Source organism: Paramisgurnus dabryanus, chromosome 18 (assembly GCF_030506205.2).
Source record: "Paramisgurnus dabryanus chromosome 18, PD_genome_1.1, whole genome shotgun sequence".
NCBI lineage: Eukaryota > Metazoa > Chordata > Actinopteri > Cypriniformes > Cobitidae > Paramisgurnus > Paramisgurnus dabryanus.
The window spans coordinates 12,806,102-12,830,664 of record NC_133354.1 but is presented as its reverse complement, the minus strand read 5'-3'; the positions used below and the strand labels follow the sequence as shown (position 1 = coordinate 12,830,664).

The following is a 24,563-nucleotide window of genomic DNA, read 5'->3' as shown; positions in this document are numbered from 1 at the left end:
TGTGTCCAAACTTTTGGCCTCTACTGTATATACATGTATATTCATATATATTTTAATTTTATAAATATAAATAAAATTATACCTAAGATTAAATGTAATTAATCGCAAAGAAAAGTTTTTTTGCATAATTTATGTGTGTGTGCACTGTGTATATATATATATATATATATATATATATATATATATATATTCATGTCTATTTTAATATATTTTATATTATAAATACAAATAAAAATATGCCTAAATATTTTTTTTTTCTAAAATTCATACATGTAGGTGTGTATTTATATATACATAATATATACACACAGTACACACACACACACATAATATTAAGATTAATCGCGATTAATCTTTTCATAGCCCTAATTTTAAGATATGTCAGTGTAAGTTGTTTTTCGTTTGGACAGTTCTTACATTTTTTAGTCTAGGACTAGTCTAATCCCTGTCCGGGAAACCGCCCCATAGTGCTCAGTTATAGTGCAGAACTATTGAAAAGGTAGGCTATATGTATTCATTAAGATCCAAGTATAACCAGAAAAAAATCTCCAAAATGTCATGTGGCGACACATATGGAGGAAAGCAAAATATGAGGGAAAAAATCACAATGTGTCAATGTTTTTGTGACAGATGCAAATTCACTTTCACAGTGAATTGCTCATGTCATGTATAAAGCAAGTGACACAGTGACCTCTGCTGTTTGCCATGTATATGCAAGCAAAATAAAATGACAAAAATAAAAGATAAAAATCAATAGAGATAATGATACATAAAGTATATGGCCATAAATTTGAAACTGTAATTGGACAGCATGGCATGAAGTTAACTTTAGACCCTGAACCCAGCTATTTCATTAAAGCTCTAACCAAGACATCTTTTAAAACAAATGAGACTGCTGCCAAAATACTTCTTAATTTAATTTGTGTTTGACTGGTTGTCAGAAAAGCTGGGAAGGAGTCTTATATTATAATACAAGCACCAGAACAGTTTGGAAAGCACAAAATGTACAAAGCACACATTAGGGAAACAACTGCAGATACCACAAAATAGTGCTAATGCAGAAAAAGTCTGGTTTAAAAGAAAAAAAAACTGTATTTAAAAATAATTAGCAGATAAAACAAGATGCGTGTAAAGATGCACTAAGTAATTGTTTTACTTAAAACATAAATTAATAAAATTTTGGACCAATAACTGTTAAATAAAAAAAATACTGCATGCTACTAAGGTGAGGGCACCATGTAAAGATCCCATCCAAGTACTAACTTAACAAGTACACTTTGACCTTTTGTTTTAACATACAGTTGTGAAATAAATTAATTATAAGTTAATAAAAATGTCCACATCTAGTAAGGTGACCAGATATCCCCCTTTACCAGGGACACTCACGTTTGGTGTTAAAGGTGCAGTGTGTACATTTCAGCGGCATCTAGTGGTGATGTTGCGAATTGCAACCAACGGCTCAGTCCACTGCTCACCCCTCACTTTTGAAACGCATGGAGAAGCTTTGGTAGCCGCCACCGGAAAACTTAGTAAAAAAAAGTTTGTTCATTAAGGGCTTCTGTAGAAACATGGCGGCACAAAATGGCGACTTCCACATAAGGGACCCTCGATGTATGTAGATAAAAAGTCTCATTGTAAGGTAATAAAAACATAATGGTTCATTATAAAAAGGTCTTTATGCACCCCTAATTATATAGTTTTTTATATTATTTTGCATTTCTGTCAAGAGATTCTTCTAAAAAATTACACACTGCACCTTAAAATAGAAAAACATTCAAAAAGGTTTTGTCCGCATTTTCTAATTCATAGATAATAAAATTATTTTTTGACCATTCAACTAGGAAATGTCCCCGCATATAGAGTAGTTCTAGTAAACCAGATTTTTCATCCACATCAATAAAGCTCAGTATAACGTTTAAAACATCTGTTTTGATAGCCAGCAAAAAACTTAGTGCACCTTTAAATAAACCTCAGCTTTTGATGAATGTTAAATATTCCTTATTAAACTTAAGTGTATTGTTTATATAGTAAAAGGCATGTAAAAAAGAAATGCAAATTTCCAAAGATACAATTTATCTGTAAAAATGTAAACATCTGTATAAAAGCTCTGCACGAGACTGCTGGTATCTCCAGTTGCTCAAATTACAAATGCAAGAGTTTGTTAGGGTGCAAAATAAACAATATTCCTTCTTTAAAGTGGGGAAAAAATCCAATTCCAAAGCGACGACATCTTTAACATCAAATATGAAAAAACAACAACAACAACAACAACAACACATACACACAAATGAACAAATGTCCACTAAATGTCCAATAGCAAAAATACATATTTGTTTCAGTTCGTTTATTTTCTTTTTGTTTAAATAACAGAATGAATGCTTTCATTTTAGTCTCTCTAACAGAGATGGGATGCACAATATTCATGTTCTGCTAGTTTATATGATCTGAAAAATAGAGTTTTTGATGATGTGCAACATACAAAAAGAAACAAAGCCTCTTTAAAGATATACAACATTTCGGCTAACGTATTTCACTTTCATATAAAAAGGTACTTGGTCTATTCTGAAAAAACAGGCATGTGTCTCTAGGGATGGCAAATTAGGTGAGTCCCGAATCACGAGCCACAGACCCTGTGGACTTCACAAAGCTCTTTGACTAATGCACACAGTTTCTCTTAGTAGTATTTTATGTTTCAGTGCAAAGATGCTTTATGCTGTGATTTATAGTCCAGTAGCAGGAACGGAATTTGGCCTTTCCCGGCGGTCCACTGACGACGCTCTACGAATGTTCATTCTCTTAATACGCTCTGATTTGCTCAGTTTTAAGTGGGCTTTGCTTCTTCCTTTCCTAAAGTAAGAAAGGTTGGACTGGAAATCACCACCACCACGGTCACATAACGAAAAAACAAACAAGCACGAGAAAAAACACAGAGAGACGGCGAGTGGACCGAAAACTCAAAACGGAAGATGAATGAACACGGGGCCTAGCGTTGAGAACGGCGATGATGTACCCGTTTGGCCTCTGGGCGCGGAGCCGCTGCTGGATTTGGCTCGTCCTGACCGTGGTGGGATGTAGAGTCCGTCAGATAGACCTCCACATCATCAGGCACTTCTTCTAGAAAATTAGATGGAACCAAGCCTCGATGTCCGTTGAGCTCACCCTAAATAAAAAAAAATAAGGGTAGCGTGAAAATAACGCTACTGCTGGTTCAGCACATAACAGCGTTGAATGAACCAAACTTACGTAATAGAAGCCGTCTTCATCTATATCCCCAAAAACAGCAACGATGTCACCAGCACAGAACGTCAATTCAGCCTGGGTCAGAAAGCACATAATCAGCAATTATAAACAAGCACATTCAGCAGATCGATAACTTGAAAATGCATACAGTACAGTAAATGTATATATATGAGTGTGTGTTTTAAGACCTCAACATCCACATTCGGGGAGCTTTCTCTGGGGTCGTAGTCGTACAGGGCTACCATTCTTCTTGTGGCCACAGGGTGGCGACCTCTCTTATTTTGTTCTATTTATAAGGAGTAGAAAATCAATTTTCATGTTGAAAGAGATTGCTACGCATGCAATTTCTGTAGTATGGTGTATGAATATTGAGCAGAATATGCATAAGCCACAGGGCAATATCAGCATTATGGATGTGACATTACAACTCATAATAATGTGAAATGTGTCAAAATAAATATTACAATGGTAATATTTAAGAGCACCCAATCTGGGAAAATTGACAGGCAAAATAAATGTTTCTAGTCATATGACAACAATGTAGCATACTAACATTTGAAATGCTCTACATCAGTGGTTCCCAAACTTTTTCAGCTTGTGGCCCTCTTGTGTACGGTGCATTCCTTCGCGGCCCCCCAAAGAAAATTTGTGACAAAAAACTGTTCTAAAACTCAACATTTTAATAAAAAAAAAAACATTAAATTATACAAAAAAGTAGTGCTTTTGGTTAGTAGCCTTATTTTTTTTTAGGTTTAATTACACAGAATTCATGATAAATTAACGTATTTCATAAAATCTCATAAAACTGGGGCCCCCCAGTTTGAAAACCACTGCTCTACATATACAGTATATTATACACTAAAATAAGGAATATTTTTGCATCATATGTAAAATTGACATTTTGTACTAAACTGTGAAGTACACTTACCTACTCTGTCCACAGGTGTATTAAGAGGGAGAAATCCCTGTTTCATAAGCTGCTCCATGGTCTCATCATCCTCAGCACGGATCTCCGACACCATGTTACAAGGAATAAGTCCACACCTACCCCGGATCTCCCCACGATAAAAGCCATCGTTGTCCTTATCCCCATACACCTTAGATAAAACAAAAGAGAGGGATGTTGGAATAACAGGATTGTCGTGTTAACATGATTTAATATCATCCGAGTTGCACCTTGATTATCTGTCCCTCTTTAAAAGGCAGTTCTTCATCAGCTGCATCGGGGTTGGGAGACATGGACAGAGGATCATAATCAAACAGCGCTACGAAGACTCGAAACGGTTCCTCTTGCTCAGATTCATCGTAGTATGGAGGAGAGCGCCGGGTTCGGTCCCTATTACCATCTAGATAAAAAGATGCATAAAAACATCACGTCTGGGTAGCTGACATGATATTTTAAACAGTTACAGCAGTAGTCTTTCATGTTATAATTTTAAATTCATGTATAATGATTATATGCATGGTTTTATGACCTTATATTAAGTTAAAGACTGCAAAAAATATTTAAGCCATGTTACAGCACCAAAGTCTTTGATTATTACGCCAGAATAAGAGTATAGTTCCTAGCCAAATCTGCCTAAAAAATCCCAACTTTTAATTTTCCGTCGGTCTTAGTACACGATGTAACTACAGAAGAGTCAAGTTTAAATAGGAAAAATATCAAAACTCTTTGGTTATTTTTGAGCGCAATGCTAATGGTCTAATCAGATTCAATGGATTGTGCTAAGCTATGCTAAAAGTGTTAGCGCCAGACCCGGAGATCAGCTGAATGGATTCCAAAACGGTAAAAATCAAATGTTTAACTCTAGGGGAGCTGAAAAATTAACATATTTTCTAAAAAAAAGTGGAGTGTCCCTTTACAGGAAGTAGGAAGTAATCCCCTAATTTCCCAGTGTTGCAATTTGCAACACAAATTTTGGTTCATCTTTTCAGACTTTGGTGGGCATACAAACATCCAAGGCCAGCAACAGTGATCTCAAATGAAAACATTAGACAGTAATGTGCATGCAATCCAGACCAATGGAACGAGTCTATGTTTGTAAAACATCCTCTTTGTACTTACACTGTCGAGCATCCATTTATTTGCAAAGCACAATCTTGGGTGGGTTGCAGAAAACTGATATTTTTACACTAATATGATGACTATGATGTGTGTCACTGTTGCATATGTGTATGTGTGTTGACTGGGAGTGAAATACCCATATGGCAGCCAATTACAGATGAGCAGCAAGCCAAACATGAAGGTTTATGCTGAGAGCTTGACAGGCGCGCGCGCACACACGGACAGTCAGACACAGACACAGTTTGAGCTTCTGTAACCATGCAGAGATCTGGATCTGATAAAGACTCATCAGATGGGAATGATTATTCCTGGATAAACCTACACCTGTTTCCTTTGTCCTTGTTGCTTGTACACGTGCTTGAGACGTGATTCCAACATGCCGTAGTTGCATTCCCAGATGACCATATTATTGCTCAGAAATTGCTTTTTTAAAACTCAAGAGAAAGGGGATCTTGTGTTACATTTCTACTTAACAAAATCAACTTTGACTAAAATCTTTCTTTCCTGTAATGTATTATATCATTCTATAAAGATGGTGAAATGGTGCCTATTTATAGATTCCATGGCATTTGTACAACGTAAGATGCTTCACTTTTACGGTGCCATTCAATCATGCATGGCAAGTAAAAGTATGATTGGTCAGATTGAAAAGAGAAGGGGTTTGGCAGGCATCCATTGGTGGGTCAGTGCAAGAGGGAGGAGCATTCTTTGTGCAGACATGATGCTTTTGGCGATGCTATCTCACAGCCTCACACAAGTTTCCGTCTTGGTGCAGTCCGTACTTTCATGCGTTTGGGTTCTCCTTAACATATTTTTGGGGCGTGCTCTAATTATGCTTCGGTGACGCAAGCGAGCTGCAACGTACCATAAGGAGGCCTGCGTCCCCCATGTCTCTGAGAGGAACATGTCCTGTGTCGCGCTACACTGCCACAGTAAATATCCTCTTTGACTGGAGAGAAGTTCCCCTCACTGTTATTCTCAGGGGTTATTTCTGAAGGAAACACCAACCAGAGAGCCGTTACTGTATGTCATGCGCAGGCTATTCTGATTCAACCTGTCTCAACCAATAAATTCAGGGATGTCAACCGGATGGCGATGTTTCACTGCTCTGGATATTTCTGTGCAAAGATTTTGTGGTGCATATCATCTAATGCAAACATATCTACTGTATGAGACGCTTCTTTAAAGTTCAAGATTTTAAGACAGTTGTTGTGTAAATAAGTGACGCAGCCGGCATTTCAATGTTGATTCACCTTGCGCAACTCGACGGTGAAGTCGGTTCCTTGATTAGTTGTAAATCGCCATCACCTGTTTTCAGATGGAGCCGCAATTACTGCACAAAGCTGTAGTTCACTGACAAGCTGAACATAGATTATCGCAGGACCTGTTATAAGTAAACTACGGCTTTGTGCAGTAAATGCGGCTCCATCTAAAAACAGGTGATGGCAATTTACTACTAATCAAGGCTTCACCGACGAGATGCACAATGTCTATCGCATGCAAATTATCGTGCATCCCTACGTTAAACACAAACAATAGACATTATTTCAACCAAATTTCAACGTTGATTTTTAAGCATTTTTCATGATTTTTACAAAAGTTTAATGCCTTCCTGAAAATGTTTTTCTTAAAATATATAAATGAAAGAACAGACCCTTTGCTTAAAAAAAAAAAAACTATGTTTCATCCTACCTTCATTAGTTCTCTTTTATGACCTTTTAAATATGGGTAGGTTTCTTAAAAAACACAATTTTTTGTGAAGGACTTTTGATAGAGATCAGATTCAGAGCGATCCTTAAAACGTTGTTTCAACGTTGATATTGAACCATATTTCAATCATTGACGGTCGGTCATATGCCTGCTGGGAAAGTTATAATGACTGAAAGCAACAGAATATGGTTATGGTTCAACACACGGTGGTGGCTGGCACAGATTGACAAGCTTATGGACATTTAACAACTTGAAGGAACAGTTCACCCAAAAATTGTTCTCAATTACTCTCACTCATATTGTTTCCAAACCCATATGTGACACTGGACCACAAAACCAGTCATAAGGGTACAATTTTTAAAATTGAGATTTATATTTATATAATCTGAAAGTTGAATAAATAGGCTTTCCGTTGATGTATGGTTTGTTAGGATAAGACAATATTTGGCCAAGATAAAGATTTGAAAATCTGAAATCTTGAGGGTACAAAAAAAAAATATTTAAAAAAATCGCCTTTAAAGTTGTCCAAATTAAATATTTGGCAACGCGCAAAAAATAAAGTTTTGATATATTTACGGTAGTAAATTAATAAAATACCTTCATGGAACATGATCTTTATAGAATATCCTAATGATTTTTTGCATAAAAGAAAAATTGGTAATTTTGACCCATTTATGTATTGTTGGACATTCCTACAAATATACCCGTACAATTTAAAGTAAAACACCACAGTTTTTCAATATTTTACTATGTTCTTACCTCAACTTAGATGAATTAATACATACCTATCTTTTTTCAATTTGTGCACTTAATCTTTGTACAGGCGTCGTGAATGTGTAGCATTTAGCCTAGCCCCATTCATTCCTTAGGATCCAAACAGGGATGAATTTAGAAGCCACCAAACACTTCCATGTTTTCCTTGTTTAAAGACTGTTACATGCGTAGTTACACAAGTAAGTATGGTGGCACAAAATAAAAAGTGACAATTTTTTAAGCGGATAAAAATGAGAACTATATTGTATGGCGGAAGAGCATTTAGTTTGCAGCACTTCGACCTCGGTCGCAGTAATATTGACGGAAGTTTGAGCGGGAGGGGTAGAAGTCAGGAGTGCTGCAAACTAAGTGCTCTTCTGCCATACCATATAGTTCTCATTTTTATCCGCTTAAAAAATGGTCATGTTTTATTTTGTGCCACCATACTTACTCGTGTAACTACTGTACTCATGTAACAGTCTTTAAATGGGAAAAACATGGAAGTGTTTATTGGCTTCAAAATTCATCCCTGTTTGGATCCTAAGGAATGAATGGGGCTAGGCTAAATGCTAACACATTCACGACACGCTGTACAAAAATTAAGTGGATGCATTGAAAAATGATAGGTATGTATTAATTAATCTAAGTTGAGGTAAGAACATAGTAAAATATTGAAAAACGGTGGTGTTTTCCTTAAAGACTGGTTTTGTGGTCCAGGGTCACATATCATCTTTTGTATGATACAAAAGTGTAATTTTCTGTAATGAGTGACTATGAGTAACACCCATGATGACAAAAATAAAAATTTTGGAGGGAACTGATCCTTTAACAGAGATTACGTAGAGCAGGACATTTAGGAGCACACAAAAACATTTAGTGGAGAGTATGGCCCTGGTATGGTCCTAATTCCTGTTTCTTTTTAAAGGAGAACTAACCAATGGATGGGACGGTGAGGGGTCGACGCTGAGGTTGAGGGCCTCTGTGAGCCTGCTTCCTATATGATTCCCGATCCAGCTGGTTTGAAGATGGACTGTTTCCTCCGGTCTGAAACACATTTAGTACCCAGGGAACACACACGCACTGGTAAAATGAATATCTTATATGCACTGCAATTCACTATAAATATTTCTATAAGTTGCTTTGTACAGTACAATGCACATTGTGAAAATCACTATACAGTTAAAACTGAAAAAATATACAATTCAAAAATGCTAATCAGGTACTGTGTGATACCTTGAGCATATTATGGGAGTTTCTTCGCCTGCTTTCCTCGTGCATTTCTGAATACAACTCTTCTTCATCTTCCTCCATGATGTCGGAAAGATCCGAGCCTCGACTGCTTTCAGTTTGGTACTCTTCGCTGTGACTGTAATGAGACTACAGAAGGCCGATCGTGAGACGCTACAACAACGGAAAGCAATGCTAACGCAACATTCCCAATGAGCGCTGCAAATGGCCTGTTATTCCTGATAAGTGTCTGGTAAGGCAATCGGTTAAACTGCCATACCTGCCTGCCCAGCTCTGAGCCCCTGAGGAAGTCATCCATAGATGCTCCTCTTCTGCGGGCTTGATAGCTTTCCTCATCCTCTTCCTCATCTGAATTTTGAGAGTAAAATCCCTGGCTTCTCCTCTCCATCTAAATATATTAAAGTACTTTCAGAAATCTTAATATTTTTCAAGCTAAAACCTAGTGAGCTGCCTACAGACACCTACAGTGGTATCATGGGCTTGCAAGAAGGTTGGAAATTTGATTACAGTATGTTGTCTATTAAGATAACTTGTTTTAGCCAAATTCCAAGGCAGGATGGAATTCAAATTAGCTGAAAATAAATCTAACATGACAAAATGATAAAATAGTGTAGTCGTATTATGCGGGTAGGTTGGAAACATGCTAAAAATAAATTCCCATTTGTGTCCCTTGTGCGCCTAGCATAATAAGAGATATATTTGCATGAAGTTGCTTTATATTTAAAGACACGATGATGGTTTAGACGCCAGCTGTTTATATTGGCAGTGAGCTCACTAGGTTTTGTAACATAGCTAATGTGATCTGTCAGTTATGCTGAGGTTTAGCAAGTGTGTCCGGATCGAATCCACAGTATGTCTGTTTACTCCATTTCCAAGAATGCCAGCACTTAAAAAAAATGGATATTTTTGCTATCTAGTATTTTTTACATGCTCACCCGTCCACTCTCTGCGGCCACTCTCTGGGCCGCCTCTCTGGCAATAGCCTTGGCCACGGTATCAGGAATGAGTGTACCCCTGGGCTGGGGGAGGATCCTTTGAGGTGAAGGAGACCGACGGTTCGGGCAGGGCGGGGCATCCAGGTTGTGTCCTGGGGGCATGCCTGATGGGGAGCAGCCGGGCTCCCATGGCTGAAGTGGGCCCCCTCCATGATGAAGCATTCCGGGCCTGGGCTCTTTGGTTTCCAGCTCTCTGGCACTTTGTGGTCTTTGTGGTTGGGGAAGGGAAAGCTGTGGAATATGAGGCTGGGGCATAGGAATGGTTGGTTGGGGTTGAAGCATCGGCATAGGCTGCTGGGGTTGGTGCATGGGCATGGATGACTGGGGAGGAGGCATCGGAAGGGCGAGTTGTTGCTGAGGCATTGGGAGGGCGGGTTGGGGTTGTGGCATCGGGAGGGCGGGTTGGGGCTGTGGCATCGGGAGGGACTGGAGTTGGGGTGGGGAGGGCTGTGTGGAATGGGGCATCCTGTGGGGATGCATGTGAGATGGGGGCTGGTTTGGATGAATAGGAAGTGGCTGGAGATGAATAGGTGGATGGACTCCAGGATGAGAGAGGAGGGGCTGGATTCGGGACAGGGCTGTGGGATGAGAAGGCAAAGTTCGAGACTGCTGGGGTGGGAGAGTGGTCTGGATGTGTGAAGGAAGAGGGAGAGTTTTGGCAAGAGGCACCAGCAGGTGATTTGGAATGACGGCGACGTGGGAATCGTGAGATTCTCCTTGTGCTGATAAAGTCCTGACAACAACCTCACGGGCCTCCAAACACTGGAGCTGGTTCAGCTCTACTGACACGTAGTCTGCCAATGGATACAACACCTCAGCAATCTGAAATCAGCATTACAGCATTTAGTTAGCTAAATAAATATGTTAAATCTATAAACTAGGTAATTTTACATGTATAAATATGACATTAGCTAATTACAAAACATGCCCTGTATATAGATATTATGGATAGTTATTTTTTAATTTAAAATAATAAATAATTATATTTATACAAACGTGACACCGTGTTCTCCTCAATAATGAATAGTGTACCACAAAACCATTACATTCATTCACAACAGACGCTTGAATGTTTGCAACCACCCTGCTCCACCAAGAGAGGTCACTGGTATCACGTTTTGACAGAATTGGGGCTTAGTGAGTCTTATAATATAAAAACCATCAAAAATGACAACAAATGCATGGATATCCTTACCCTCTGACCCTTTGTGCACACTGCATAGCCAATGACATTGGCACCATTGGAGGTTCCCATAGATGTCAGAAGAGGGGGTCTCCAGTGGACATGGATGACCCCTGGGGCGTGACCACACTGAACCTGTACTTCCTGAGGAGGCATAGGGGGCCCTGGGGGACAGGAGATAACTGCTCCCAATGAGTAACACGGCTTATAATATATGCATGAAGTTGTTTAGTTAATTTAATAACAAGCTCAAGTTTAAAGCAATAAGATCAATCAAACAGTCAATAATCTTTATTGCTTAATAATGTTGTGTGGGGGCATAAATTACTTGTGTCGGAGTATTTCAGCTAATAAATTCATCCAATTAGCCTCGCTAGATCAGTTGCTGGTACAGTCGCACAAGACCTCGTTCATTCACTATCATTCATTCACATACAAACACTGAAGAGTGCAACCACATTAGGAAATTTGTGTATTATTTGTAGAAATTTTATGTTTTGTGAACTCAAATCTGTATAGCAAAAATATGTCCGGCCAATGGAGGATTTTAATGGCACATGTGATTTACGGTTTTCTATATAAAATCATCCTACATACATAAAACATGAGTAAGGCCATGTCAAAGGTTGAACTTTGATTAGATTATGAGACTTTATCCAGAATTTCAGGTTCACATATTATGTTTGATTTGTTCCTATTTATTATGTGATTTATAACATGACATCATGTCCTGTTAGTGAGATTCATAATTTTACTTGATGCTCAATATGTAGTATTTCTGCACATTTATGCATTTTGGAGATGCTTTTACTCAAAGTGGTATTCATTTTATCAGTATGTGTGGTGTTGAACCCATGACCTTTCCGCTGCTAACGCTATGCTTTCACCAACTGAGCTACAGAAACACATTAAAGTAATGCATTATACCAACCAGATGACTATATCATATACACAGGGTTCCCACACCTTAGTTAACTTCAAATTCAAGGACCTTTCAAGGACTTTCCAGGTTTCAAGGACTAAATATGGGGACACATTTCAAGTGACACATTGTGTTACCTTTTAAGATACATTGTTACAGTTCCCTTTCGAGGGAACTCACGCTGCGTCACTGCGGTGACACTTTGGGGACGCCTCCAGGGGTATGTGCGTCTAAATGTATATAACAAATTCAACCAATGGTGAGGCTTAACGACAAAGACAGAGTGACACGGAAGTATATCACTATCTGGAATATTGCCAAAGACGGCTTTACAGGGACGCAGGAAGTATGGCAAGGGAGACGCAGCGTCGGGAACCCTGTATACAGAAACTGTGTCATTGCCATTGCACCTTTGTATCGATTTTATATTAAGTTTTACCTGCAGCCTGGGTACAAAACTCCACCCCAGCCTCTCTCTTCTCCCTCTGTTCCAGTGGCATGTGCCAGGGCACCTGGTGGGGTTTGGCTACCACCTTTACTTTGTATACCGTGGCGGGCTTCAGGTTCACAAAACGTAGTTTATAAGAGCAAGGCTTCACCACAGCATGTTCCACGCCATCTAAATACACAACATGGGCGTAATTACTATTACTGGGCAGCCATGCGAGTTCAGCAGAGTCCCGCATGATATCGTCCATTCTCAAGCCGGTGGGCGCCACCACCACATTGCGACCCACCAGCAGGGTGCAACGCAGCTCATCGGAAAGCCCCCTCTCCGTTACGCACTGCACCGACACGCGATAGGTGCAGGCCCCCAGGTCTAGTTTTTCCAGAAGCAGTTTGGTCCTGCCCCCAAAGGGCACAGAGGAACGAACTTCCCCGTCCACTACGATATTGTAGCCGTTGATATTCCCCCAGGCGAAGGGCACCAGAGGAGGTTCCCAGGCCACTATTACACTTCTTGCCAGCTGTTTGATCAGGTTGATCTTCCTGGGGTAAGGCACAATGTCGTCTCCCAGTTCATCTCCTTCCAAAGCGCCTGTACCATTACTGCAGTGGCTGAGGAAGTCACTGCTTAGGTTGTCCAGAGGAGCTCCTCCGTCGATGACGGCCAGGCTCAGACAGCTCTTCTCCAGCCTATCCTGCTCCTCGGATCCCTCTATAGACAGCTTCTCCTTATCTTGGACAAACTCCACAAAATTTGAGGGAACCAGGCCACGTTGGCCATCCAGCAGCTCTCCTGGAAAAAAATAACAGAAATAGAGCGAGCACTTGTTCTGACCACTAAGCTATAAGAGATTTTTTTTTGCTGAATATTCCTTAAAACTGTAATCATTTTACTCTTAATTTACACAATTTGCACTGCTGGTAAATGTTTGATTACCTTCATAAAAACCATCATCGTCCATAGTCCCATAAACGTACAAATACTTCCCTGCCACCAGGGGGAGCTCTGCCTCTGGATGCTCATTAGGTCCGTCATAAGGATTATAACTGACCGAAAGACCAAAATAAATAAATGACAGACAGAAAATAAATAAATGAAGAAATTCATAATAAAGATGCTAAGATATACTATAAAATCACCAATTGTGCTGTGCGTTTTGAACCTACTAGGCTTGAAAATCTGAGGAGGCATTGTGGTTTTCCGCTCATTCAAATTTTACCTGTAGCGGGCAGTGCACAGACGGACCTGTCCTGTGTATCTTGTCTTGGACTTGGGAGCTGGGGTCACTTCATCATCCATCTACGGACAAATGAAAATCCACTGACCCTTGACCTTGTCTAATTTAAATTCAATGCTGTGCTTAACAAAGTGAATGTATTACGACAGTGTTGTTCATTATTACCTAACATCCACTTTCAGTCCTATCGTTAATGTACTGTACATAGTGCATGCATTCATAGTTTCATGGTCATTTGATTCATGTATCATATGTGAACAGAGCAAAAATGAGTATTGCATATTTGCAAATGTCAGTCAAATCGATAGAAAATTCTTTTTCATGAAATAAAAAAATGTAACTCCATGTTGCATTAGAATTTGAATCCTACTATATGATTTTCACCTCTTATAAAATATAATTAAGAATGCAATTATAGAGAAACAGGCACATTATAAAAGCATGAAATAGCTTAAGTAACCCGCAGGCAGATACTAAAATAAGCTTACGGTCGAAAAATAACCCTGCTTGCATATTATTCTCCAAATCTATTATAATTAACCAGTGTGCAGCGTGTGATTGGCTGAGTGAAACAGACCTTGGGGAGGGGGGCTTGCATGGAGCTGCTGGAGCGATTCTGGGTGTGGACTTTGTGACTCATAGACTCGATGGTTTTGGCAGACAGCTTCTCTGGCTTGTCTCTGTTATGTTGCTGTGCTACGGGCAATTCTGAGACTGGTGAAGATCCGTCAGATCTCTCATCACCTGCAATCATGAGTTCAACAATCAATAGCAAATCAATGATGGGAACCATTTAATGATAAGCTATGAAGATGATAATTTGGCATAAAACCATGACAAATTTTGAATTCTTCCCTTTCAGAAATGTATAAGTAGCACCATGGCACGGTGATATTATTAGGTACTTATCTATGATTTATATCACGGCACTAAATGATTACCATTTCATTACTGTATATCGTCATGGTACTCTTTGAAGTTTAAACTCAATGAATACTACGTAATGTATGGTATAAATTGCAGATAAGGACCTGATAATATGGACTTTTTGTACCATTTGAGTTAATAATAATGCTTAATTAATACATAAACAAAGGATCTCATTCACTAATAATTGTGTACACTTTCGTATTTAACCACACATTTGAACTCTCAATAACTTTCCACTTAATTCACAACACGTACCCAATATGAATGTGTTCTTATACTCATTCTTAGGTAGTGAATTTAGAGTGTTCTGAATAAGCGAGGTTGGTAATTTGCATAATGCACGTCCAAACCAGCTTAATATAAGGGCTTTACGCAGCACTTTGCAACAGAAAATTTAAGAGCATAAGAACTAAAAAAAAATCCATGATCAAATTTATTATCGGTACAATTCTGTTTTGCATTGCATTTTCAATTTAGGAGGTTTGCTGTCCGTGGAGGAAGCCATATGTTCTGTGTGTGCACCCGAGTAACAGGTAGGCCTATTGGTAAAAAATAATCATACTGTATGAGATGCGATAACGAAGACTTTGAATATGACTTCACCGGAGACGCGCATCTGTAGGCCTATTTAAAATAAAACCTAGATCTATGATTGACGTAACGTGAAGAATTGTCATTACTTTTTCAGGGGGTGGTTTCCCGGACAGGGACTAGGCCTTAGTTTAATTAGGAAATATAACAAACATGCCTTATTAAAAACATTACTAGTGTGCATTTTGAGGCAAAACAAAAGGCATTGATGGATTTTAAGATATGTCAGTGCAAGTTGTTTTCAGTTTGGACAGCTCTTACACTTACAGTATTTTAGTCTAGGACTAATCCCTGTCTGGGAAACCAACCCAAAAATTTTATAAAATACAAATTAATGTATAATATAATTTATATAACAATAAAATTGATAAAGTATATAATATGTAATTATATATAAATGTTTGAATGTAAAATATAATTAATGTAAATATTATATATCAACATTATTATTTAGCCTAGTATTTCATTATAGCACAAGATAAGGTGATTATTGCGTACAATTCCATGATTATTTTGTTAAATTATGATTTGTTCGTGTCAGTACCAACCCACGGGAAGTCGTGTTATAGTCACAAAATATTTGATAAATTTATTTGTGTTCATGGACACGATTTTCTGCTTTTTGTGCCATTGAGCACAAATGTCTTTTTCGTGTCAATCAACACGATTTTCTATAAATAGTTTTTCATGTTCGTGGCACGACTTTCTTTTTCATTTTATGTATTGTTTTCTCATTGTTTTTTTTCGTATTTTTTTTTACCATTGTCGCTTGGGGTTGGGGTTAGAATGACTTCTTGTTACATTTCAGACATTTTAACCCAAACCCTGACTCTAATGCTGCGTTTAAACCAGCTGCGGTAGAGGTGTGAAGCGCGAGTGATTTCAATGTTAAGTCAATGTAAAGACGGGTTGACACGCATCTGGAGGTCTCGCGGCGCAGATGAGACATTTGGTGCGGCGCGGAAGACGCGATTTTGCCTGAACTAGACACGCGAATGGCGCGAATTGAGCGCATGGCGCGGTATGCGCGATACACGCGAATGGTGCTTTTTGTGCATTTTGCGTTTGATGCGAATTGGCGGCTGAAGCCCGAGTTAAAAAATGTGAACTTTGGCGGAATTTCGCGCCGTGTTAACCAATCAGGAGCCTGCTTGCTACTGCGGAGGCAGCCCGGCCCAGAGTCACTCATTCAACCTGAAGGAACGCTTGATATTGTCCTTAAGCAGTCACCCGGAGCTATACGACACAAGTTCTTAATTCTATAGAGAAAGGAATAAAAAGGACCTCACTTGGAAGAGTGTCATCGGGCAACCTGGTAAGTTGTGATACACATTTCACTTTTGAGTCAGGTGCCCGCGCCATTTATTTTCCCCCTATAGTAAGGTTACCAAATACAAACCGGTAACTCTCTCGATAAATGCACAATCAACATCAGTCATCTTGCAAACAGACAACCGCATAGCACTTCCCCCTCCCACAAGAAGAGGATTTTGCCTCTGACGCACGTCAAATGCTTTCAAACTGTTCAAGCGGCAAACTAGGGGTGGTAGGCGCGATTTTGACGCCTGAAACGTGGTTGGTGTAAACGCAGCATTACCCCAACCCCAAGGGAAAATAGTTAAAATCAGAAGAAAAACATGTAGAAACCACTACATAAAATTACATCCTAACCCTAACCCTCAAATCTAACCCCAAGCGACAATGATTTAAAAATAGGAAAAACAATGAGGAAAACAATACATAAAATTACACAAAAAACTTTTTATAGAAATTTATGTTGACTGACACGAAAAAGACATTCGTGTTCAATGGCACAACAAAAGCGGGAAATCGTGTCCATGAACACGAATAAATTAATCAAATATTTTGTGACTATAACACGACTTGCTGTGAGATTTTGTTGTGAGTATTCACATTTCATGCACAAATATGCATACTTTTTCCCTTCGGATAAAAGACCAACAGGTCTACCTGTGGAAAAACCCACCTCCATCTATCTAAATAACAATTCACTCACTTTTTTCTGCCTGGCGCTGTAGATTACCGTGAATGCTACTGAAACTGTTCTCTTCTGACTCAGTGTTGAGTTTCTCCTCCGTGTCTGCGCCCAGGTGAAATTTCTCCAGCTTTTTCGACAAAATATTACACTGCTCACTCTGTGCCCGACATTTCTGCTCTAAGTCTTGAACATTGACCTTCGAGGATCAGAGACATAAAAACACAAGAAATAGATAAAAAATTATGAAATCAAATATGCTGAATAATAAAACTCATGTAAAACAGCATCATAACAACTGAATTCTTTTCATTTAATGCATACAGTATGGAAAATATTAAACTTGGTTAGTTATTCACCTTATAAAGCAATGGCATAATATAAAGAAACTGATGTAAAGCATGTAATAAACAGTTTAAAATGTGAATTAGGGGTTTATACAGTACAATAGCAAACCAGGTTAAAGGGACAGTTCACCCAAAAATAAAAATTGAATTGAATTGAAAACTATAAATTCCTTTGTTTTGATTAACACGGAGCAAGATATGGAGGAATGTTTGTAACCAAACCGTTTATGAGCCCCATTCAATTCCATAGTATTCTTTTTCCTACAATGGAAGTGAATGGGGCCTCTGGTTTGGTTACAAACATTCCTCAAAATATCTTACTTTGTGTTCATCAAAACAAAGAAATATATGTACGGGTTTGTAACAACATGAAGGTGAGTAAATAATGACAGAATTTGCATTTTTGGGTGAACTATCCCTTTAAAGTTACCTAACCAGTCCGTAATACTGATAAGCCACACAAAAGCAAATACCAAAATTACACCTGATGCAAGCCTGTTGCAGCCACAAGAAACGTTGTTTAACAACAGGGAAAAAAGATAAGAGTCTTGCAGCAACTCAATAACTAATATTTAGACTGACACTTAATAATGGCATAATGATTGGTTTAAAAGTTCGGCATTGTGAGAATCAAGGTCAATGCTGTTTGTATGCCTGCCGTGTATAGTGGATGGTCAAAATACCTCGGTGTGAGATTGTGTACCTGCATTTTGTCCTGCATTATGACTCTGCTTAAACACAAAAGAAAAAATATAAATAAGACAAATATAAAATAGGCACAATGATAAGGGTCAGGAATAAAATAAAATGTTAAATAATAAAAAAAGAAACTACTAAAATAATATCAGGAAAAGATGCAAAAATGATGACGGTTGTAAGAAACAGGACAGCCTGTTTGTACATAAGCTTTCCTGACATGTCATGCTAACCGTATTTGACCAGCAGAAGGTTCCCAGAGAAAAACAAATGTCAAAAAACTGTGTTTTTATAGCAAAGATGAATGACCCTGTCAGGTTGCACCGGTCCTTTGTACAGTTATCAGATTATTTAGGTGGATGCTTCCTTTTTGCATAAAATGCAGACCTGGCTAACCGAGTCAATAATGCAAATTAGTTTTTTTCACAGACAGATGTCAAAAGAAACAAGAAGCAGATAATATTTACCTCTAGCAAATGCACCACTTCATCTCGCTCTTTCTCAGCTTCAACCCGAACCTGAAAATAAGAGATAGCGCATTTATTTTGACTGTACGGATACATCCAACAAAAACCTGGATTAACTCAAAATGCGGCGAATATCCGCACCGTCAGCATGAACGTTACAATCTCACATCGATTCTGAACCAACCATTGGTGCCAGGATTTGGTTGGCAAGCTACTTCAGCTAATTTCAAACCCAGATTTGCTTTATTGATCTCAGTAGGGAATTTCAGTATCTGGAGGGCAAAACTGTGAGTCACAGTTTTGAGTGCTAATAACAGTTTGACTCATAAATGAGTAAAATTACAGAGAAATAGGTTTGTTTGTAGGCAAGCAGAAACTGAGAGACGCATAGAAGAAAAGACAGACTGTGATCACTATTGCAACTTGCATTAGTGAGCAATCTGTCCACATGTGCCTGTACTGTATGTCAGTGAGGTAAAAACTCGCTTGTGAACCCCTCCCCAGGGATCTGCAGTGATGCTGTGTCTGCTGTCGGCTTTAATTGCTTTGTTTGCCTGTCGCTGTTCCTTCCTGAAAGGACGCAGACACAAAGAAATGCAAACAGGTCTGCAGCCATGATATTGTGTGCTTGTGTTTGCTCTGACTGTATGCGCGGTAACTCTAATATGCCAAAATATCAACTTCTGCTCAGAAGAATATGTTAAACTTCTGAAAAAAAGTGAAATTGAAATATACAGCAAGTCTGTTATAAATATAAACTATCTTCAGATGGATACCAGTAGCGTTTTAATAAAAAAATATGTGTTCGACGTGTCGAGTTAACCTATGTGCATCACGTGTCTTGTTTTAAAATAAGTGCCTGCTGCAGATGCATCTAAAGGGTTAATGATAAAAGAGACGCACGCGTTTGCCAGATACTCGCATAATCTCATGCGTAATCAGAATTTACAGTTAAAGGAGTGTCTTACGTGTATTTTGTGAACATGGTGAGCGTCTCTTTTATCATAAAGGGTTTTGACGCTTGTGCAGCAGGCACTTATTTTGACAAAACACCTGATGCACATGGTTCACATGACTTGTCAATTTTAACAATGTATTAACTTTATTTAATTTGTCAATTTACATGTATGCATCTAGCGGACACTGTTATCCAAAGCGATACAAGTATTTGTGTGTTATGTATCCATCAACATGTATCTGTTCGGATGGAGGTGCATGTGAGGGACGTCACCTCCTGCAGAAGGTTGATCTCCTGCTGTTTGGAGTTAAGGAAAGCCAGGGCCTGCTCATGCTCCGCCTCCAGTTGCTGCCGCCTGTCCGCAGCCTCTCGCATAAGCTGAGAAACAATGACAGAATAGATCGATGTATAATAACAAAATAACTGTAGCACGTTCATGGGTTTATTTCCAAAGTAATGCATATACTGAGTAAGTGTACACATGGACGTGACTCTGGTTTTAAGCATCAAGTAATAAATAAATAAATGTGAATCTAGAATGTAATTAGTATAGAATTAGTGTTGTAACCTGCTGACTGTAGATGAGGCAGCTTTAAGTAAATACTACTTTTTGTAAAAATGCCCTAAAAACACTGATGAATACCATATCTAGCATATTTTTTTAATGGCAAAATCTTATATCTTTATTCAGGATGGGGTTAAATTAGACAGGAGCTGAATTGAGAGTTTGAGACATATGATGCATTATGGCTCAGGCTCATACGGTTTGAACTGAGGTTATTTACTTGTTATTTATTTGACTTGTTTTTAGAAATAATCTAATTGTAATTGATTCTTTGCAGAAGTCTACCAGAAGTTACGTTTGGGCCACAAAAGCCCTTTGTTTATGTTGTTGCCACTGAAACCGTCTATGGGCTTGTTAAGTCTGACACTTACGGTCCAATTGATCTCATAAGAAAATAACAAAAAATCCGGCTAATATACACTCATATCATAATGCAAAACAACCAAAAACACCCAATCATAATTTGTATCTCCATAACAAAATCCAAGATGACCAGACATGATCCCATGGACATGGATTTTTTTTACAAAATTATTAATAAATTGCTGTTGGTGATTGCATAACCCTGAAGACTGCCGTGTACACTTTGAGTTAATATGAATAAATAGTGCTCATAAACAGCTGTTTAGCCCCATTCACTTCCATAGTTTGAAAAAAAGATACTTTTGTGGACGGTTTGGTTACAAACATTTCTCAGAAAATCTTCCTTCATGTTCATCAGAACAAAGAATTTTATACAGGTTTGTAACAACATAAGAGTGAGTAAATGATGAGAGAATTTTGATTTTTGAGTGAACTATCCCTTTAAGGAGATCTTGACTCCATCGTCTATGTGACGCGACAGTCAGCACTCAGCACAATCATTTCAAATCCATTGACAAATACTCTTGTTATGTTTATTATAAAATTTACATTGCATTGTAAAAATGATTAAATTATCTTGATAGGAGCTAAATTCATAATGAGAACGTATTACAGTTTTTCTGAATTGCAAAAAAAACACTAAACCACAATCTCTAAACCAAATTCATAGTGTCCTAAACCCATTTGTCAAATCATGCACTCTTTTTGCAAAACTCACACAAACTTCACGCTAAAGTAAAGCAATAAGCCCCAAGAAGCAGTGGGTTACCAGCGGAGTGCCTAAAACCCCCTTAGCTGTTATAAAATGCACTGTAAAAACCCACTGCTTCGCGGGACTTATTGCTTTTATAAAACGGTTACTTCATATACATAGCAGGATTTCATAAAATAAAACACAAAAAAGTTTTAATTATATTAGTACAAATATTAGTCTTCAGCCAAACAAAGTAGTTCCTCAGAATCGAGTGTGGCTGCAACAGAGCGCAGTTCACAACCAACACAGATGCAGCAAAGACACGATGAAAATATGATTTAAGACTGTGGTGTTTATTTTATAATTTTACACTGTAATGCATTTGTTTTATAAATGCTAAACACAGGCAGGCAAAAGTTGAACACAACCACAACAACTCAAAATTGTACACACTTTTCTCTAAAGGTATTTTTTACCAATTGTGTGGATTGGAAACAGTCAGGCAGATGAAGAGTATGAGGAAGAAAAGGACACCAGAGACGATGCAATGGGCAAAATTTTCAGTTTGATTGCTGACTTTTTACAAAAAAAACAAGTGCTGCTTACAGTTAAAAACTTACTATTACTTGCAGTACTTACGGTAAAGTATGCACTATATTCACTGAACTAAACTGTGAGCTGAACTGTTGTGTTTTCAATTTTTTAGGGTATGCTCTGTAGTGTTTTATATAGACTTATATGTGTCTGATTTAAAAGCTTAGTGTGATTTTGAGTACAGGTGAAATGGTTTTGAAGGAATTGTTTGATTTTGCTAGAAGTGTCAGGTGTCTGTGAATTTAGTGTGACAATTTGGATTTGTGTTTAAGGAGAAAATGAGTGATGGTTTAGAAAAAAAAGTGTTTTAGCAATTCAGAAAAACTGTAACACAAGCTTTTTTATTCTGCTATGCTATATAACACTAAACAATAATACTGTAATTTTATATACAAAATATAATTCTATATTCTATGCATTATCTGGTTCATGTTGGTGCAGTTGGTGCAGACTCATTGGTTTGGTGAATTCATTTTCATTGTAAGTAGGGATGCACCGAAATCCAGATTTTTTGGGTTCGGCCGAATACCGAATCCACTGTTTAAGATTCAGCCGAATACCGAATCCTACTCGCATCCTTAATCCATTAACACAGTAAAACACAGTAATGAAAACAAGGTCCACAGCAGTGTATTTTTCATTTTATTTGATTTTAACTGTAAAAAAAAAAGGATGACAAGTGGGAAAAACTATTTTGACAATTACCATAAGCCTATGCATAATGAAAGCGATGCGGTGTGATGCACTAGTTTTTTCCAGGTGCGTCCACGAAATGTGAACTGCCCCTAAGGCTCACCGGAAAAAATGCTTATCTCCACATCAGCACCCGATGTGTGTAATCAACGGCCGCGTGACGTCGACCAGCCTAGGGTTCGGTGGAAAAAAAATCAAAGATAAGGTGCATCCCTTATTGTAAGCCATTAAAGTAATTTTTATATGCAATTTTGTAATATTTACAGCTTAAATTATCTGATATATTTTCAAACATTTACATTTTTAAATCATTCTGCAGAATTTTGCACATTTTTCCAAAACATTGCCGCAGAAATAGCAAAAAAGTCAGCAGATTCCTATTTAGATACATCTATTTCTTTCACTGTCTCTATCAGTGAAAGAGAAACAAAAGAAAGAGAGAGAGAGAGAGAGAGAGAGAGAGAGAGAGAGAGAGAGAGAGAGAGAGAGAAATACATTTTTAGTAGATTTTAGAGTAGGTCTCTTCATTCATCACATAGTCAATAATGAGGAACATAGAGGAGATGAACATATATTTCTTTTCTTAAAAATGAGCAGTCGATTTCTTGTTATGAGAGCTTTTTTTCCTCTCTGAGACAAGACACGAGCCATCAATAAAGCAAAAAGGGCCGTAACATTTTTCATTGAATAATGAGTCAGCAACAACATGCTGCTGCCAGAAACAAGTGCTATAAACGAAACCTCATTACCCTCAGATGGTATCAGTTTCTATTTAGAATCAAAAATCAGTTTGGTTTTTCTTATGTAGTACCAATTTCAAAAAAGTTTAGAAAATAAAGGATTTTTAATGATGAATTTACGGTAAAACTTTGGTTGAGCATGGCCTTATTACACTTGACAATATTCTCATAAATATTGCAATCATCGTTTACATTTAAACACATTTGAGACAGTAATGCACAAAAAAGTGGGGGAATAGGAACAAAAAACTAGGTTTAAGGCCTCTTTACCTTAAGGAGCTGCTCAAGGTTCTCCAGTTTGTCTTGGAGCTGAGCCTTCTCCTGTCTGGCCAAGTCTCTCTCTTGACTCACACAACCTAATGTCCTTCTGAGCTGATCATACTCCGACTTTATAGACCTATGGTGTGAAAGAGATGAACTCTTTAGGACTAAACTACTTTGATCCAGCTACAGTAAATGGGCAGACTTGTTACTTTTACAAAGAACCGCAGTGATATTGGCAAAACTTCAGCCGTTGGACACTTCATTATGCCTACAACAAAAACAAGCAAAATGTCTGACTCAGCATCCGTGCTCGGATACATTATTCTGTACAATGCACCATAGGAACTGACTGTATAGCGAGTGTGGGTCTAAGCAGTATTTTTTGAAGCGACATTAATCTTTTTGATAGATTATTTCAGTATTGTGTTTTTTTCTCTCATTAAAGATGCAGTGATTCTTAAAGCATTACTTTATGGTATGCTGTACTTAAAAAAATCTGAATATTTGCATATCCAAGGCAACGGTGCCATAAATAAAGATTCTGTCCTCAGAAATGCATTTGACTCACGATGCTGGCAAAGCTGAGAGAAACACAACCAATCACCTAATGAGTGCAGAAAAAGGTTAACACAGGACACCACTAATCAAAATCCACCAATATATCACACGGTGGCACATGCTCATACTCTCACTCATTTATAAAGGCTGCATTTCATCCATCTGGGCACAAGGCGCTGATTCACATCCCACATTGATCTAAGATCGGTATAGAAAAAAGCAGTGGATGCTGAAATGTGTGACAAGCCCACCCATCCCACTTGGGGTTATTGACCTACTCTCTCTGGTCTTGTTAGCACCTTGCAT

At 38.2% G+C, this 24,563-nt stretch overlaps 1 protein-coding gene across 12 annotated transcripts in view; it reads right to left on the bottom strand.

Annotated features, from left to right (window-relative positions):
• rimbp2a (RIMS binding protein 2a) overlaps positions 1-24,563 on the bottom strand; it is a 35,983-nt gene that overhangs the window by 2,919 nt on the left and 8,501 nt on the right. Inside the window, exons 3-20 of one of the 12 annotated variants that reach the window (XM_065244211.2) lie at positions 23,706-23,832; positions 20,060-20,164; positions 18,829-18,879; positions 17,340-17,517; positions 14,379-14,545; positions 13,784-13,863; positions 13,501-13,610; positions 12,556-13,356; positions 11,207-11,376; positions 9,952-10,833; positions 9,276-9,404; positions 9,002-9,145; positions 8,704-8,848; positions 4,417-4,586; positions 4,169-4,337; positions 3,429-3,526; positions 3,244-3,315; positions 3,011-3,160 (exon numbers count right to left, since the gene is read on the bottom strand). In XM_065244211.2, the coding sequence (XP_065100283.1) occupies positions 3,011-3,160; positions 3,244-3,315; positions 3,429-3,526; positions 4,169-4,337; positions 4,417-4,586; positions 8,704-8,848; positions 9,002-9,145; positions 9,276-9,404; positions 9,952-10,833; positions 11,207-11,376; positions 12,556-13,356; positions 13,501-13,610; positions 13,784-13,863; positions 14,379-14,545; positions 17,340-17,517; positions 18,829-18,879; positions 20,060-20,161 (3,618 nt within the window). In that variant the 5' untranslated portion in view covers positions 20,162-20,164; positions 23,706-23,832. The other 11 variants (XM_065244214.2, XM_065244216.2, XM_065244215.2 and 8 more) reach the window with 11 other exon arrangements.